The 14,330-nt window shown below is 45.8% G+C and overlaps 1 protein-coding gene across 1 annotated transcript; it reads right to left on the reverse strand.

Annotated features, from left to right (window-relative positions):
• Nucleotides 1-235: 235 nt before the first annotated feature.
• Nucleotides 236-9,365, reverse strand: sp4 (sp4 transcription factor). The gene is made up of 7 exons (XM_071512504.1): nucleotides 8,891-9,365; nucleotides 8,524-8,594; nucleotides 7,144-7,488; nucleotides 5,831-7,037; nucleotides 5,212-5,410; nucleotides 3,888-4,087; nucleotides 236-3,006 (listed from the first exon to the last, which is right to left on the reverse strand). The coding sequence occupies exons 1-7, from the start codon at nucleotides 8,895-8,897 to the stop codon at nucleotides 2,735-2,737; spliced, it is 2,301 nt and encodes a 766-aa protein (XP_071368605.1). The 5' UTR covers nucleotides 8,898-9,365; the 3' UTR covers nucleotides 236-2,734.
• Nucleotides 9,366-14,330: the final 4,965 nt, after the last annotated feature.

The raw sequence follows: 14,330 nt of genomic DNA on the forward strand, positions 1-14,330 counted from the left end.
AGATGGGTTTGGAGAAATGGACAGCAGAGCTGTAAATAGTCCAGCGAATGTTTGTGGCCAAAATGGCTCTTTGTTTTACTTGACCAATGTCTTGTTCAGCTGCAGACAGACACTAAGAAATTTAGTTACAGAGATGGGGCCGGGAATGGCCATGTGAAAAGACTTTGTCTTGGAGCAAAATACAGGAGTGTCACTCAAAATACACTAATACAAGAACATCAGAGGAAAAGTTAAGACAGTTTTAATCACTTTATTGTCAAGTGTTATGCAGGCAAAGTATCTTTTCTGTTTGAAGTTGTCCTTTTTTTCATTGACATAACACATTTGTACAAACTGGTTTTTAAAAATATCAATAAATTGGAGCCTTTGAGGCTAACCTGGCAAAAACCCATTATCAAATGTCATGGAGACGAACAAACATCTTAGAAAAGGATTTACAAATGAGATGTCACTAGAAAATATCAAAGAAAAAAAAGTCGGTTGTCACACAAAATATTACCAAAAACATCTAAATTCGTTTGGTATCAACCATTTCAATTTTGAACAATAATATCTTTTTTGCTTTCTTCTTCTTTTGTTATTTATTTTTCTCAAAAACACATTATGGCGCAAAGAGAAGAAGAAATGAACAGCGATGGTCAGACGTAGAAAAGAACAGAAGCACAAAGAGTAAAGAAGAGAGAAGCAGCACTACGGCAAAAAACTGAAACATGCTGTACACAACCTCAGAATCAACGCGCACAAATACAACTCCAGCAAAAGGCAAATATTACAAATCAAGGATAAATAATAAATTAGCCGTACACAGCGGGGTCCTGTGTGTTAACATACTGGGAAGGGACTTTTTTTTAAAAGCAATTGATAAAATCTTTCAAATAAAAGGATTTTTTAATTTAAAAAAATGTACGCACTGAACTAACACAGAGCAACACCACCAGAAAACGTGTCATAACATCCACATAGCTAAATAGGAAACCCCCCCACACACACCTCCTATCACTCTTTCGCTTCATCCCGTTCTCTCTCTCTCTTTGCTATGGTCTGCTCTCTATGTCACCCCCTAACACCACAGGAGAAAGCTGAGCCCGAGGGGGGGTGTGTGTGTGTGTGTGTGTGTGTGTGTGTGTGTGTGTGTGTGTGTGTGTGTATGTGTGTGTGTGTGTGCGTGTGTGTGTGTGTGTGTGTATGTGTGTGTGTGTGTGCGTGTGTTTGTATGTGTGTGTGTGTGTGCGTGTGTTACTGTCAGCGGGGCTCAGCTGGGCTGTGTGTAAGTGCATGTGTGTGTATGTGTGTGGCACAGCCTTTGGGACTATGGTGGAGTACATGACACACACTACTCTATCTCCCCATCATCTACACTCCACTGCCTCGTACACACACACACACACACACACACACTCTCCCCTCTTTCTCCATTCCCCTCACACCAAAGTTCCCGTTGTACGACAGCTTGTGTTAAGGCAATTGTGGTACATCGGTCACATGCAGGGTTAGAGGCGGGGTGGAAGGTGGGGCATCAGCAGAGCAAAAAAAGCAAAAAGCACCATTGTTAACAGTGCTACCGTCGAACAAAACGGTCGTTATATCACCCAAATACCATCCAGTGGAAATCACTCGTATAAACCTCACAGATTCACAACAGACAGGCTTTACAGATCATATGCTTGAAGCTCAGATGTCGAAGCCATCCCACGGTATTTGTGAAATAACTGGGTGCGTTCAGACTATAGCGCTGCTTTCAGACGTTTTCCCTAATCTTGGAGTGAACTGGCTTGTTTTAGTATCAGAGAAAACTTCCCCCGGCAATGTAAACATGGTTTCACTAGGATTGTCGTTATAGTATTGCTTTCACTACACAAACTAAGTTGTAGAAAGCTAGATTGTTTTTTCTATAGAAACCTTCTTTTTTTTTTCTAATGGCCACTGCGCCTCAATAGGAATGCATCATTTATAAATCTTTTTATATGTGCTTTTTTTCTACTTATTTTTTTTTTTTAGAATTATCCCCTCTTTTCTTTCTTAAATAACAGTTTATCCGTTGACTGGTCTCAAAGGAAACATCAACACCTGAATCTGGTCTGAGGACTAAACCTGAACCGTGAACTAAACTCAAATTAGTTTGATCCTCTCAGTGGCAGCATGGGAATACAAACACACACTCGCTCGCACACTCGGGTTCATATACAGTATATGCACACACAGACACACACGCACTATCCCAAGACTGCCCCTGCTCTGTCACTTGTCTGCAACAGTCCTGTATCATGATTGGCCGCCAGCACTGTCCGAACGGTACGCAACAGGAACACAACTTTGTGCATAGAGATAGATTCTGTTACCTAAAAGAATGTCTCTTCATGTTGGTTGGTTTTAGATCCAGCAGGTCCCCCTGTCTTGTGCTAATCTAAATACTACTTACATTCCTTTCCCCACCCCGCATGGAATTATTATAGATCTTGCTTCATTTAATAAATGCCAAACTAATCTTTCATATGCTTAGGCTAGATTTTTGTTGTTATTATATGTGTTAGTTTTTTTTTAGATTGTGACGTTTATATTTTTCGGTTTCTGTTCATCACATGATCTCGTGTCTCTTTTGAGTCCATTTTCATGAGAGAACAACAAAAATGTAAAAACGATGGAAAAATAAAAACCAGCCGTCTCCACAGAGTCACCGCAGAGACCTCCAAAAAAACAGGAAGTCAGCCTTCCGCAAAAACCAGGAATTGGTCGCCTATTCAAACTCCTCCTCTTCCTCCTCCTCTTCCTCCGGGTGATTGGAGGTGGTGGGTGTGGCCGGGTCAGAGTCACGGGAGAGGGTCGCCACGGTGACGATCCGAGGGGAGGCGCCCAGGCCTTCGGCGGCGTCTTCCTCCATGTCGTCGGTGGTGATGATCGCCACCGAGGCGCCGCCCTTCTTGTTCTGGTGGGTTTTGATGTGCTTGGAGAGGTGGTCGCTGCGCATGAAGCGCTTGGAGCATTCAGGACACTCAAAACGCTTCTCTCCTGGAGAAGCAAAGAGAGAGAGGGAGAGAGACAGAAGAAGGTTGAGTGCACAAAGTAGTCATGACTCTGGAGTGTAAGACAGGGAACAAAGAAAAGCTGTTTGACTGTATATGAGAGGGACTGTATGTATCAGACTGCTGCCTGTCTATAGAGGCTTTGCAGTTATGTCAGAAATCTGCTGGCACCATCTTGGAGATACATTAGAGACATAGTAATTGCTAAATATATAACATCTGGGCAAGAAATAGAGAGTTATCTTAAAAAGTTACAAGTCGTGAACATAATTTTTGAGCATGGACCCATATAGTAATGTTCTAGCTACAAGTGAATGTTCTGCTGATGTTATTTGTTTCCAAATTTAGGTTACTGTGACATAGGTAAGCTATCCTGTATCAAACCTTAACCTTTTACACCAAAGCACTTACCACAACGCTACGTAGTTGTAGAGTTGTGATTGTAGTTTCACAGGTGTCAGCTCAGTCAACTTTGCTTGCAACTTGGCTTTGTTAGCTAGCTAGTTAGCCAGCAAGCTAACATAATATTATGTTAGTGTGTCATTTTTAGTCACTATTAGGTACTAACCACCTAACGTTAGCATCTGTGCAACCAAGACATGTTGCCAACAGTAACAAGGCAGCTGACCAAATGCTACTGTTAGCTAGCTAACCAATAAGCTGACTAACACTAAATTGGACAGATGTATCATTGGTAAAAATGATTAGTCCCCAGCTAAGCACGGCACAGAAATTAACTATCTATTTCATATTGCTGAGAAGCCTGAGTCATACATTAAGAAAATTGTTGCCAAGAGCTGTAGCCTTCCAATATGGCCGCCTGAGTGTGAATTGTCTCACCTGACAGCTCTTTGCATGTGTCCCTACCTGTGTGTGTTCTCCGGTGTCTCTGCAGCTCGTCGCTCCTGGTGAACCTCTTGCCGCAGAAGATCCAGTTACAGACAAAGGGCCTCTCCCCGGTGTGCCAGCGCAGGTGGGCCCTCAGGTGGGACGTCTTCCCGTACACCTTCCCACAGCCCTCCATGTGGCAGATGTGCTGCTTCTTCTTTGAGGGGTCCCCGCTGTTCCTACAACACACACTCTAGTCAGGTGTCTGTTGGTGTGTGTGTGTGTGTGTGTGTGTGTGTGTGTGTGTGTGTAAAAGAATGCATAAATACATCTATGTATGAACGTCCTACAATGTGCTCATCAAGACTGAAAACAAATGGGCTCACAGTTGGTCTGCTTTGTCCAGAAGAAATATTTTTTCCACTAAAACACTTGTAGCTTAGGTCGCATAATCATACATAAAAAAGACACTACTTTAATCAGAGCAGGATATTAGTTATGTGCACACTCAAATTATAAGTGACTATTACCCAGAAGTAATTTCGATATACAATGGTAAATTAAAACTACAGCAAGCTCTGTTTTAAAGTTGGCATCTCCCTGCACAGGTAAACAGTAAATTAGCCACACTTTTCTTTGTTGTTTCCTTGACTAATCTAGCAAAACTGAATAGATTTAATTGATTTCTGATAATTCTGTGCATGTTTTTGTGCTAAGCCAAGCAATATGTTGCAGTACCAGTTGACCCCTGCACCTTTGCTTTGATACTTCAAAGCAAAGGGTGAAAGAGCAAAGACTCCATTCTTGTACCAGAGACCTTTTGACTTCCAAATCTTTGTCTCCATGGAAACTGCTACAACACCCTTACATGCACAGTATTAAAGTTGTACTAGTAAACTTTGCACATTGACAGCCCCAAATAATAGCAGGACGTAATTGTTTGAAAACTTTTGACTTCGACTTCAAAATCATGTCACATGATGTCAGTAAACTGCACACAGCACGCTCATGTTTACCAAACCTGCCGGTCTGTGATGCTTTATACCAAATGAGGAACGAAAGAGGAAAAGATCTATCACTGGTGAGTCCAGCTTTCTCTGGACAGAGCGCTGCTCACTGCTGTTTAGGAGACCGTTTTTTTTTTTAACTCTTAAGTGTCGATCTGTCAATTCCTGTCGACTGAGAAGTGTCCATACCTGACACCAGAATTTCACGTGCCTAGTGCTGCTTTAAACAAATGAAATAACTAGAAATATGTATTTTAATTCAAATTTTTGGTTTGATGTCCTTCAGAACAAATAAATATAAATCTGATGCAAAACCAATTGACACTAATCCCTCAAACAGCATAATGTGTCTGTACCTTCCCTCTCCGTCCCGGCAGTTAGGGCAGGAGCAGGCGACACGACGAAGCCTCTTACTCGGCGGTCCCTCCTGGTCCGAGGAGCTCTGGACAGAGCCCAGCTGGTCTGGACTCATTGACGAGCCCGGTGCCACGTTGCCCACGGTGACCGTCACCGCAGACGACTGAACTTTGACCCCCTCTTGACCCTGTGGTTGACCTGAGGGACGATTGAGAAAGATCAGGTGTGTAATCTAATTTTGATTTGATTTTCTGTGACATAGTGTGAAGAAAAGACAGGAGAGTGGAGAGCGTTTAAAGAGTATAGCAAAGGATCCAAACCCATGCAGCCTGAGTACAGTGTTATGCTCACATCCTGACTGAGGCACACCAGGACACCATAGTGTAATTCAACATTGTTTGATAACACCTGATGTATTATACAACAGGAGGTTGGAAGGTAGGAAAGGGGAAGTCACTGGTGCTTTATATTTTCTCCAAGCCACAAGTCAATAACTATTTAATTTTCTCACTGCTCATCCAAATTGCTCTAACCACATTTCTGCCCAAGGTAATGGATCTCACACACATTATTCACTCCTCAATATTCACACATTATTTACTCTCAGCGTGCTCTTACCCTGTAGACCGGTGATGGTGAGGGGGACGCCCTGCACCTGAACCCCCGCGGTGCCCAGCCCTGCGATGCTGACCGTCTGCACCCCAGACCCGGGGTTGATCTGGGCTGCGCTCAGCGTCAGGGGAGCTCCACCAAGGGAGACCAGCCCTCCGCTCCCCACTGCCGTCCCACCGGCCACCGGGGCCAGTGTCAACTGCTGGGGCATGGCCGCCCCCAGGCCGCCCTGTAGGGAGACTCCTCCGGGCAGCTGCAGCGTCTGCCAGGTGATCTGCCCGGAGGGTGACAGGGTGGGGGTACGAATGAGGACCTGGGCCGGGTTCTGGAAGGCCTGGATGGGCTGCAGGGTCTGTCCCGGGGCCAGCTGGAGGGTCTGGATGTGCTGGGGCTGCTGCTGGCCCGGGGCCTGGCCCTGAGTGTGAGCCTGCGGCTGCAGCTGGATCTGCTGCACCACCTGGTGGCCCATCTGGCCCACGATCACCTGCTGGATGGTTCCTGCTGGTTCAGTCTGGCTCTGCAGCCCGTTGGCCTGGTTCTGGATCTGAGAGTCCACCTCGCTGCTCTGAGCCTGGGTGTCTGCTCCCCCACCCTCCGATCCGGCAGAAACCACTTGTGTCCCATCAGATATGCCGTCACCGCTAGCAATGGTCGTTGTGGTACCAGTTGACACCATAGCAGGAGCTGCCCCAGACACTGCCGTTGTCAACAGCTGGTTGCCATTGGCGACAGAGAAGGTGCCATCAGCTGATTGGATAAGCTGCACCGCCCCTCCCCCTCCAACATTATTGATCACAGGCAAAGCCAGGGTCATGCCACCGAGGTTTATGGGTACTGTGGTCATAACGGGAGTCTGGGAGCCCTGCAAGGTCTGCAGCTGCAGCGGGAAGGACTGAGCGGGGCGGATCTGCAGCGGGACGCTCTGATTGGGTGAGCTCGTCAGGATGGCCTGCTGGTTGGCTGGCTGGAGGATGGTCTGGGTCTGGCCTGGGCTCTGGGTCTGGATAAGCTGGACATGCTCCGGCAGCGCCCCGATGGAGGCCGTCTGGGCTGGGCTGATGTGGATCTGCTGGCCATCTGCGGTCTGCAGATGGGGGATGACCTGGTACTGGACCCCGCCCCCCGCACTGGGCAGGTTCTGAACCTGGATGATCTGGAACTGCTGCTGCTGCTGATTGGCTGCGACACTGTTGGTGCCACTTACCGCCTTCACCTGGCCAACAAGAAGGGAGGAATGAAAGATTTAGAGGACAAACAGACAGATAGATAGATAACCAAAAATATCTGCTCCAACCGACTGCTTCCCCCGCCGCTTTCACCTTGCGTCCGCCCGGTGAGCTGTCATTGGCCGAGGTGGTGGCCACTGTCACAGCGACGGGCTGATTGGTGTTCTCCTTGGCCATAGTAGGCGCCGCTGTAATGATCTGCCAGCCGTTCCCTGTGAACTGAGCCGGGACCAGCTCCAGCTGTTGGGGCACCAGGGTCTGACCCCCAGCCGTATCTAACACTATCTGACCCTGGAGCTGGCCTGCCTGGAGCTGGATCTGACCGGCCTGGACCTGGATCTGCTGGGCCTGGGCCTGGGCCCCCTCCGCTCCCCCCTGCCCTCCGATCTTACTGCAGGTGGCCGCTAGGAGAGCCAACGGAGAGGGCTGGGAGGAATCCTGGAGGAGACAGGGGGTTGAGAAGGGAAGGAAGGGAGGGGGAGAGGCGGGGAAAGGGACAGAGTGAAAGAAGAGTGAGGGAGGAGGGAGGGAAGGAGGGTCAGGGTTAGAGATAGACGGAAATGCACACAGAGATCACATATGCATACACAAACAAAGAGTACAGCATGTAAGTGGAAAAAGCCAGAGGGGAGGGATGGGCACCCACAGGTCACATTATGCGCACACGCACACGCACAACGGACATTTAAAACCAGGAAGAGAAAGAGAGAGAGAAAGAGAGAGAGAGAGAGAGAGAGAGAGAGAGAGAGAGAGACATGGGTGGGGAGAAAGAGAGAGAGAGAAAAAAAACACACAAAAAGCAGAGAGAAAGAGAGAGAGCTGTCAGTGGAAGTGGGCGGTATTACAGGAAGCGAGTGGGTGGGCGTGTGAGAACCACATTTCTCGTTTCTCAGAACAGTGGAAGAAAATGCCTCCTTCTCGCTCGCTCTCTCTCCTCCCTTTCAAAGGAACTAGGTCGCAGGCAAATATTTAATGCCATACACCTCTCAACAGTGTGCACAGAAACAGCTCGGATTTCGGAAACAAATACAACAGCAGCATGGAAAATAACATCGCAGCAATGCCTGTCACACACATTTAACGACAGAAGATGCACTTAGAAACAACTCTCAGGCTGAAAACAATCTAAGATATATGCAACCTTTTGAAAAACAGCTGAAAATAGAAATACTATTGTTGTGTAACGACATACCAAAGCTGCAGGCCTTTAAAATAAAATCCATATGCAGAAGCAAATCTTTTTGACCCTAATTCAAGCAGACAATTCAAAGTACAGTAGTTGAAGTGTGACAACCGTATAAGCCTATTCATGAGGCTCTGGGCTGGCTCTCAGCAGGGCTGCACAGAAGCAGGAAGTGGAATCCACCAGAGAAACGCCCCCAGTGCTGTCTGGCTGACTGGGAGGGAGGGAGGGAGTACATTTTTGGCCTGCAGGCAGAAGAACAACTGTAATGAACTCTTTTTTTTTCATACCTGCGATCCAGAACTTTTCCCCTTTTTAGATGCTTTCCCTCCTTCAGTTCCCGATGATTCCTTCTTCGAGTCTGCAAAGGGAATAAAAGCTACTGTTAGTGCCAGAATACTCCAAAGATTATTATTTCATCAAGTGTACATGTCTGAATAGTACTGACACTTTAAGTCCTGGGATAAGGTTTGGTCAGGCAGGCACTCTTTAAGTGGCCTAAATAACATCAGATGCAATGCAGATATAACGCAACAAAGGTGATCAATAATGGTAGAGGAATAACCAGTAAACTCATCATCAATATCAAAGGGGATGGGAGCCTCCTATCTGTCAGACGGAGAGAGGGGTGGAGACGGAGAGGGGGAGGGTACCTACCACTCATAACGCATTAATATACCGAGAGAGAGAGGGTGTAGTTCACGGTAGAAGGCCGGCCGGGTACAGAGACGGAGGACGGCCTATATTTTCGGCGCTGGGCCGTGGCGGATCTGCCCGTTTTGACGAAACCACCCACCGGCCAGGAAGGGCGGTGCCAAGCGCAGGCACAATCAAGCAGCCAAATAACGGAAATAACGGAAAACTCCGTGTCCGTCCGCGGCCCGTCGGCCCCTCGCAGCCCGTCGTACGTCCCTTTTACCGGATAGAGAGTCCATAAACAAGCAAATTTGCGCTTCGCAGAATTATATCCACAGCGAAGTTGGCAATGTGTGACCGTAGAGGCCCACCCACTTCCATTTAAGCATCAGGACAACACCCTCTCCGCTGCTCGGCTGCTCGCCACCGTTTCTCTCGCCGCATGAGGGGAGGGACGCCTCGTCGCCGTCCGTCATGCACAAAAAACAAACCGTTACCAATGTCTCTATTTTACGCGTATTCCCTTTTTTTCTTGCACAATTGATTTTGGGAGATACGAGGAGATAGCTGTGGCTTTTGTGGGCGGACGCGCTCCTCCCACATATTCAGATTGGATGGCAGGACTCGGCGTGCGAAGGTCGAGATGGGAGTTGTATTTTGGTGAAGCCTCGCCTTCTCGAACGGGATTGGGCCAACGAGACTACAATTCCCACGATGCCCGGCGCGTCAGTCGGTTAGAGCGGTGCTGGCCGTAGTCATGTTGGTGTGAGAGGCAGCGGGAAGGGCGGTGACTTGTGTGTTGTGGGGGTTGGGCGAATGGGGACGGGAGGCGTGTGCGTTCCCCCCTGCCTCTTCATCCTGAGGGTCACCCAGTACCGACAAACAAGACAGGGCTGTACAACTGGACTAATGGGCGTCAGTTGTGCAGGACACTCGCCATATCTTAGTCCAAGTCACTCCACATTTGATCATCTTGTTTTTTATCTTTGTAACGGAGAGCAAAGACCATGCAAAATAAACAGAAATCTCTTTAGAAACCATATATATATATAGGCTATATAAAAAAAAAGGTCACATCTGGGATGCATTTAGGGCGAATGTTCCCACTAAGCTTAGGTTTGTTGATCTAGGCTACATCTAATATATTTTTTAGTCATCAGTAATTTCTCCCCTTGTCTCCAGAACAGTCAGGTTTGAACCTTTTGGTGGAAAATGATATTGGGACTTTTCCATACCATAGGAATTTAGTGAATTCACACCCCTGGGACTTATTAATGTTATATCTACCTGTTATGTGCTACACAGAAGACTAGTCCAACTGTAGTAATAGTAGTGGTGTGTGTATGTATAGCTTGACTCTTTTAGTATGTGAAAGAGATAAGGGAATTTGTATAGAGTTCTAGTGTAGTAGATGTTAAATCTATTTTGGTAGCAATAATTATAATAATATTTGGCTGGTCAGTTGAGAATCCCTCCAAATTTGCATCAATCAGTCAGCTCATTTTGGTAAATTTAGGTAAGCTTTTTTTATATCTATGATGATGGATTCAACTGACCGTTAAATTGCAGTTGGAGAGGCCAGAGTGAACCAGGGTTGAACTATGGACCTTTTAGGCTATAGGGGGAGGAGGGGAGAGAAGATAATTAAGAAAAGTTATGTGTTACAGAGAAGTTTCTCGCTTGTGTAACAGACTGGAACAGAAGTCAGGCCCTCCACACAGCAGAAACCAAAGCCTATGAGAACTGATGTGTTTAATACATCCTGGCAAACAGAGTTATGTAGGCTTACATGGTCTCAGGCGGGTCTGCTCTCCCGCCCTGTTTATCCTCCCCTATGGAGAAACCCGTCCTGAGTCAGGAGTGACTGCAACCAACTGGAGTCAAAGTTTACCATAGGAAGCATCATTAGCGAGCAGCCAACTGAGGATGCCCCAGGCACACAAGGGAAATATTTAGGCTTATAGGCTGTCAGACAGGGCAACACTCCGCCACAAAGGCACATGCTCACTAAGGAAGATGAACCCAGTGACATTCATACTAAGGCAGGATACTGTTGGAAGTTGTTCAGTACCGATACCGGTTCCAATATTTCAATTTTTTTTTTTGTAATACCTTCAAGCATGTTTCAATATATGAAAGATAATAAGATATTTATCTTAATTGCTTTTCTAAATAGAACCAGACCATGCTTGGTTGATTTCTTTAATAAATATGGCCATAAACTAGTAGAAAATTTGAGATCCCAGTGTAGGATTTCAACATTTTGAAACTTTGTGATACATTTTAATGCCTTACAATTTATCTTGATACCAAATATTGGCCTGGTATGGATATGTATAATTTTTCAAGTGTTGATGACTGTAGCATTCGATTTTTCCCCATCATGGGCCTGAAGATAACTCATTAGCAGGTCAAGTATTCACCGACTGGACTACAAACAACATGAAATATGGCTGCTACATCAAATAGGCATAAAACACTTTCTGCTTCTGTCGTTTCTCTCCCTCTTTTTGTTCATCGGAGCAGAGGGCTAGTAGCCGAAGCATGTTTTGACAACTGAACTACACACACACACACACACACATATACACACACCTTGGGTGCCCCAGAAACGCACACATCCACACATGCTCTGTAATTACTGCGGAAGCTGAACACCTCGGTCCCGCCCCCTGGGCCACTCAGCAGGGCGTTGCTAGGCAACGACGGTCTGGTCTGAAGAGGGGTGTTGTCTGTGTGTGTGTGTGTGTGTGTGTGTGTGTGTGTGTGTGTGTGTGTGTGTGTGTGAGTATGTATGGTGGTGGTGATAGAAGGGGGGTGTCGTAGAGAGAAGAGTATAGTCTATTATAGAGAACTGTGAGTGTGATGCATGGCAGAAAGCGCATCTCCAGCATTCAGCTTCATAGTCCTGTTCAGTTAGGAATTCACCCACAACCAGTTGATGAAGTTACAGTTGATCTTGGGTGATGTTATTGACAGGAAAAGAGCTTGAATGAGCCTAAAATCTAAGATAAAGTTTGTTTTGCGAAAAGCTGAAACATTTGGATTATAGCAGCTGACAGTGAAGTATCCTCACAATGTGGAGAGAGTGAAAATGGTTGTTAAACTTGTGTTTCAGCAATCGCCACTAGATAGCGCCATATACCACACTGCTTCAATCTCAGTCCAGCCTTCATGGCAGTTCACCACCCATTAGCACTACCTGTAACTCCCCATACCTTTCAAAGAGACACAGAAACAAGTCTTCCAATTAACATTGTATATATCTGACCAAAATCTTTCTCTTTGAGGAACTAACAGACAAAACTAAGACTATCTCACTTGACCTCCCCTCGTTCAGTCCAAAGAATTACATAGGAATAGAGCATTCAAAACAAAGTGCATTTCTGTAAAGATCAAAAAGTATACATTTGTATGTTTTTCCAAGTTCAAAAGCCCAGTTATGTTGCCAGCAGTTATCAAAGTGAAATGGAAAAACTGTTTTCAGACATCCGCCCTGCACTTCAGACGTAATGCTAGCCCTCTGAGCAGCCCAGCATCATTTCAGACAGCTCTGATGGATTTGATATGTAGTTTGGAGGCGATTGAATCGTCCACCTCGCTTCCAGATGTCTCACGAAGTCTGTGTGTCGGCATGCCTGTGTACGTGTGCAAGAATGTATGGTTGAAAAGGCGCATCTATGCACAAGCATGTATGCATGTTTGAGTCAGTGCGTGCTTGCGTGCGAGCGTATGTGTCTTGTGTAATATGCCTGAGATGTAGCACACATGTGTATGCGTAGGTGTGTTTGTCACACCTTGGCGTCAGAGAGTCTCCCTCTCCTAAAGATTAGGGTGTATAGACAGAGAGATTTATGACCTCTACCATGAGTTAATGTTTTGGCAGATGCCTCCGTTGTTCATACCATCTGTGTGTGTGCGTGCGTGCGTGTGTGTGCACACCTGGAGAACTTGTTGACAGGTGTTAAACGACATGTTTCGCGTTACCCTTCATATAACAAGCTACATATACGTGTGTGTATTCATTAGTAATATAAGTAATACTGTGAAAATATCATCAGTGGGTGAGAGAATGTGTATGTGAAAGAGGATGCATACTGTATGCACGAAAGAAAGAGAGAGAGAGAGACACACACACAGAGAGAGAGAGAGTCATTCAGCACTCATCCTTCAGTGCCAGTAAATGTGAATGAGAACAGGTGATGTCACTACTCTGCTATGTCTCATCATCACAACGACTTCCTACTGTCTGGCATTACACCACACTGTACACACACAACACTAGATGGTGGATGATAGGGCAACCACAGCTGTAGAGACATTAATCAATCCTCCACTGCTGTACTTCTCTCATCCTACCGTTCTCTTTTCCTCCACCACTATATCTAAAGTGCTTGTATTTACACTATGAACACAGTAATGTGAGCTTGCTTGAAGATGTATCAAGGTGTGCTGAAAGATCCCTATTTCTTCCTGTAAAAATGACACATCACATTGAATTGAACTGTATGAAGCACTGAGAAAGTTGGCAGCGTCTTGCTGTAATGATAGTTGAATGATTGATGTTTCCTGGTGTCTGGCTAAAGTGGAAAACAACCGGCGTGCCTCAGGTGGCGTTGTGCCAGTTTAGGGTGTGGGCAGGGCATTGCCTTTCCAACACCTGTCTATTCACATCGAGCAAAACTTTTGTCAGTTTTTAACACACATACCAATGCAGGATGTCACAGACTGGCTGTCACCAGCTGGTGGCTCTGGCAGCTGGTAGTCACCACCACGCACTTTTGCTTTTTGTTTTGAAAATCTGGCCTAAGAGTCATGGTTCTAACAAATGTAGGAACATGGCAAAATAATTTCATTCTGTGCCCATGGTAATGCTTTCCCTTTTTGCAAATGTCAATATTAAGCACTACAGAAAACATCCTGACTGCCATTGGTCAGTCAATTTCCGTGGTGGCTATGAAGGTAGCATGTGTGTGCTAAATATCACTTTAAGTGGAAGTTGCCTCTGCATGACTGCTTTAAAAATACAAGGTCACCTTGTTAACAGGAAATATTTGAGTGTGTTTTGGGGCCTGTGGTTTAATTTATTGCCTGTCGCTGGGAGTGTTGCACATCTACACTTCCCTAAAGACTTTCAAGTGCATCATCACCCTTGAGCAGCAAAACGTAAAAGATTTAAACTCGGCCTGCAGGAGAAAATAGTTCAAGTGTTTTGGCTCTTTTGTAAAATACAGCCATGAAGAATGAGTTGTAAGAAGTTGTCCAAATGAAGAAAGCTATTTTGTTAGATCAGATGCTGGTCCATACTTTTTGTTTCTGCTGGAAATGGAAACTCTGATAAGACCTCTATATGAACAGATACAAGCTGACATGTCTGTGTGTGTGTGTGTGTGTGTGTGTATGTGTGTACATGTGTGCGGACATCTGTGAGTGTGCATGCTTGTGTGTGTGTGTTAAACAG

The sequence above is a fragment of the Centroberyx affinis genome, unplaced genomic scaffold, assembly GCF_046629955.1.
Source record: "Centroberyx affinis isolate AG114_WGS23_722 - 3 ecotype Tasmania unplaced genomic scaffold, CSIRO-AGI_Caff_v1 ptg006324l_1, whole genome shotgun sequence".
NCBI classification, from domain to species: Eukaryota; Metazoa; Chordata; class Actinopteri; order Beryciformes; family Berycidae; genus Centroberyx; species Centroberyx affinis.

Coding starts and splice junctions, on each gene's coding strand:
- sp4 (XM_071512504.1), bottom strand. Junction 5,411..5,830: donor CACCATCACCGGTCTACAGG/GTAAGAGCACGC, acceptor ATCGTCCCTCAG/GTCAACCACAGGGTCAAGAG. Junction 3,007..3,887: donor ACACCGGAGAACACACACAG/GTAGGGACACAT, acceptor TTGCTTCTCCAG/GAGAGAAGCGTTTTGAGTGT.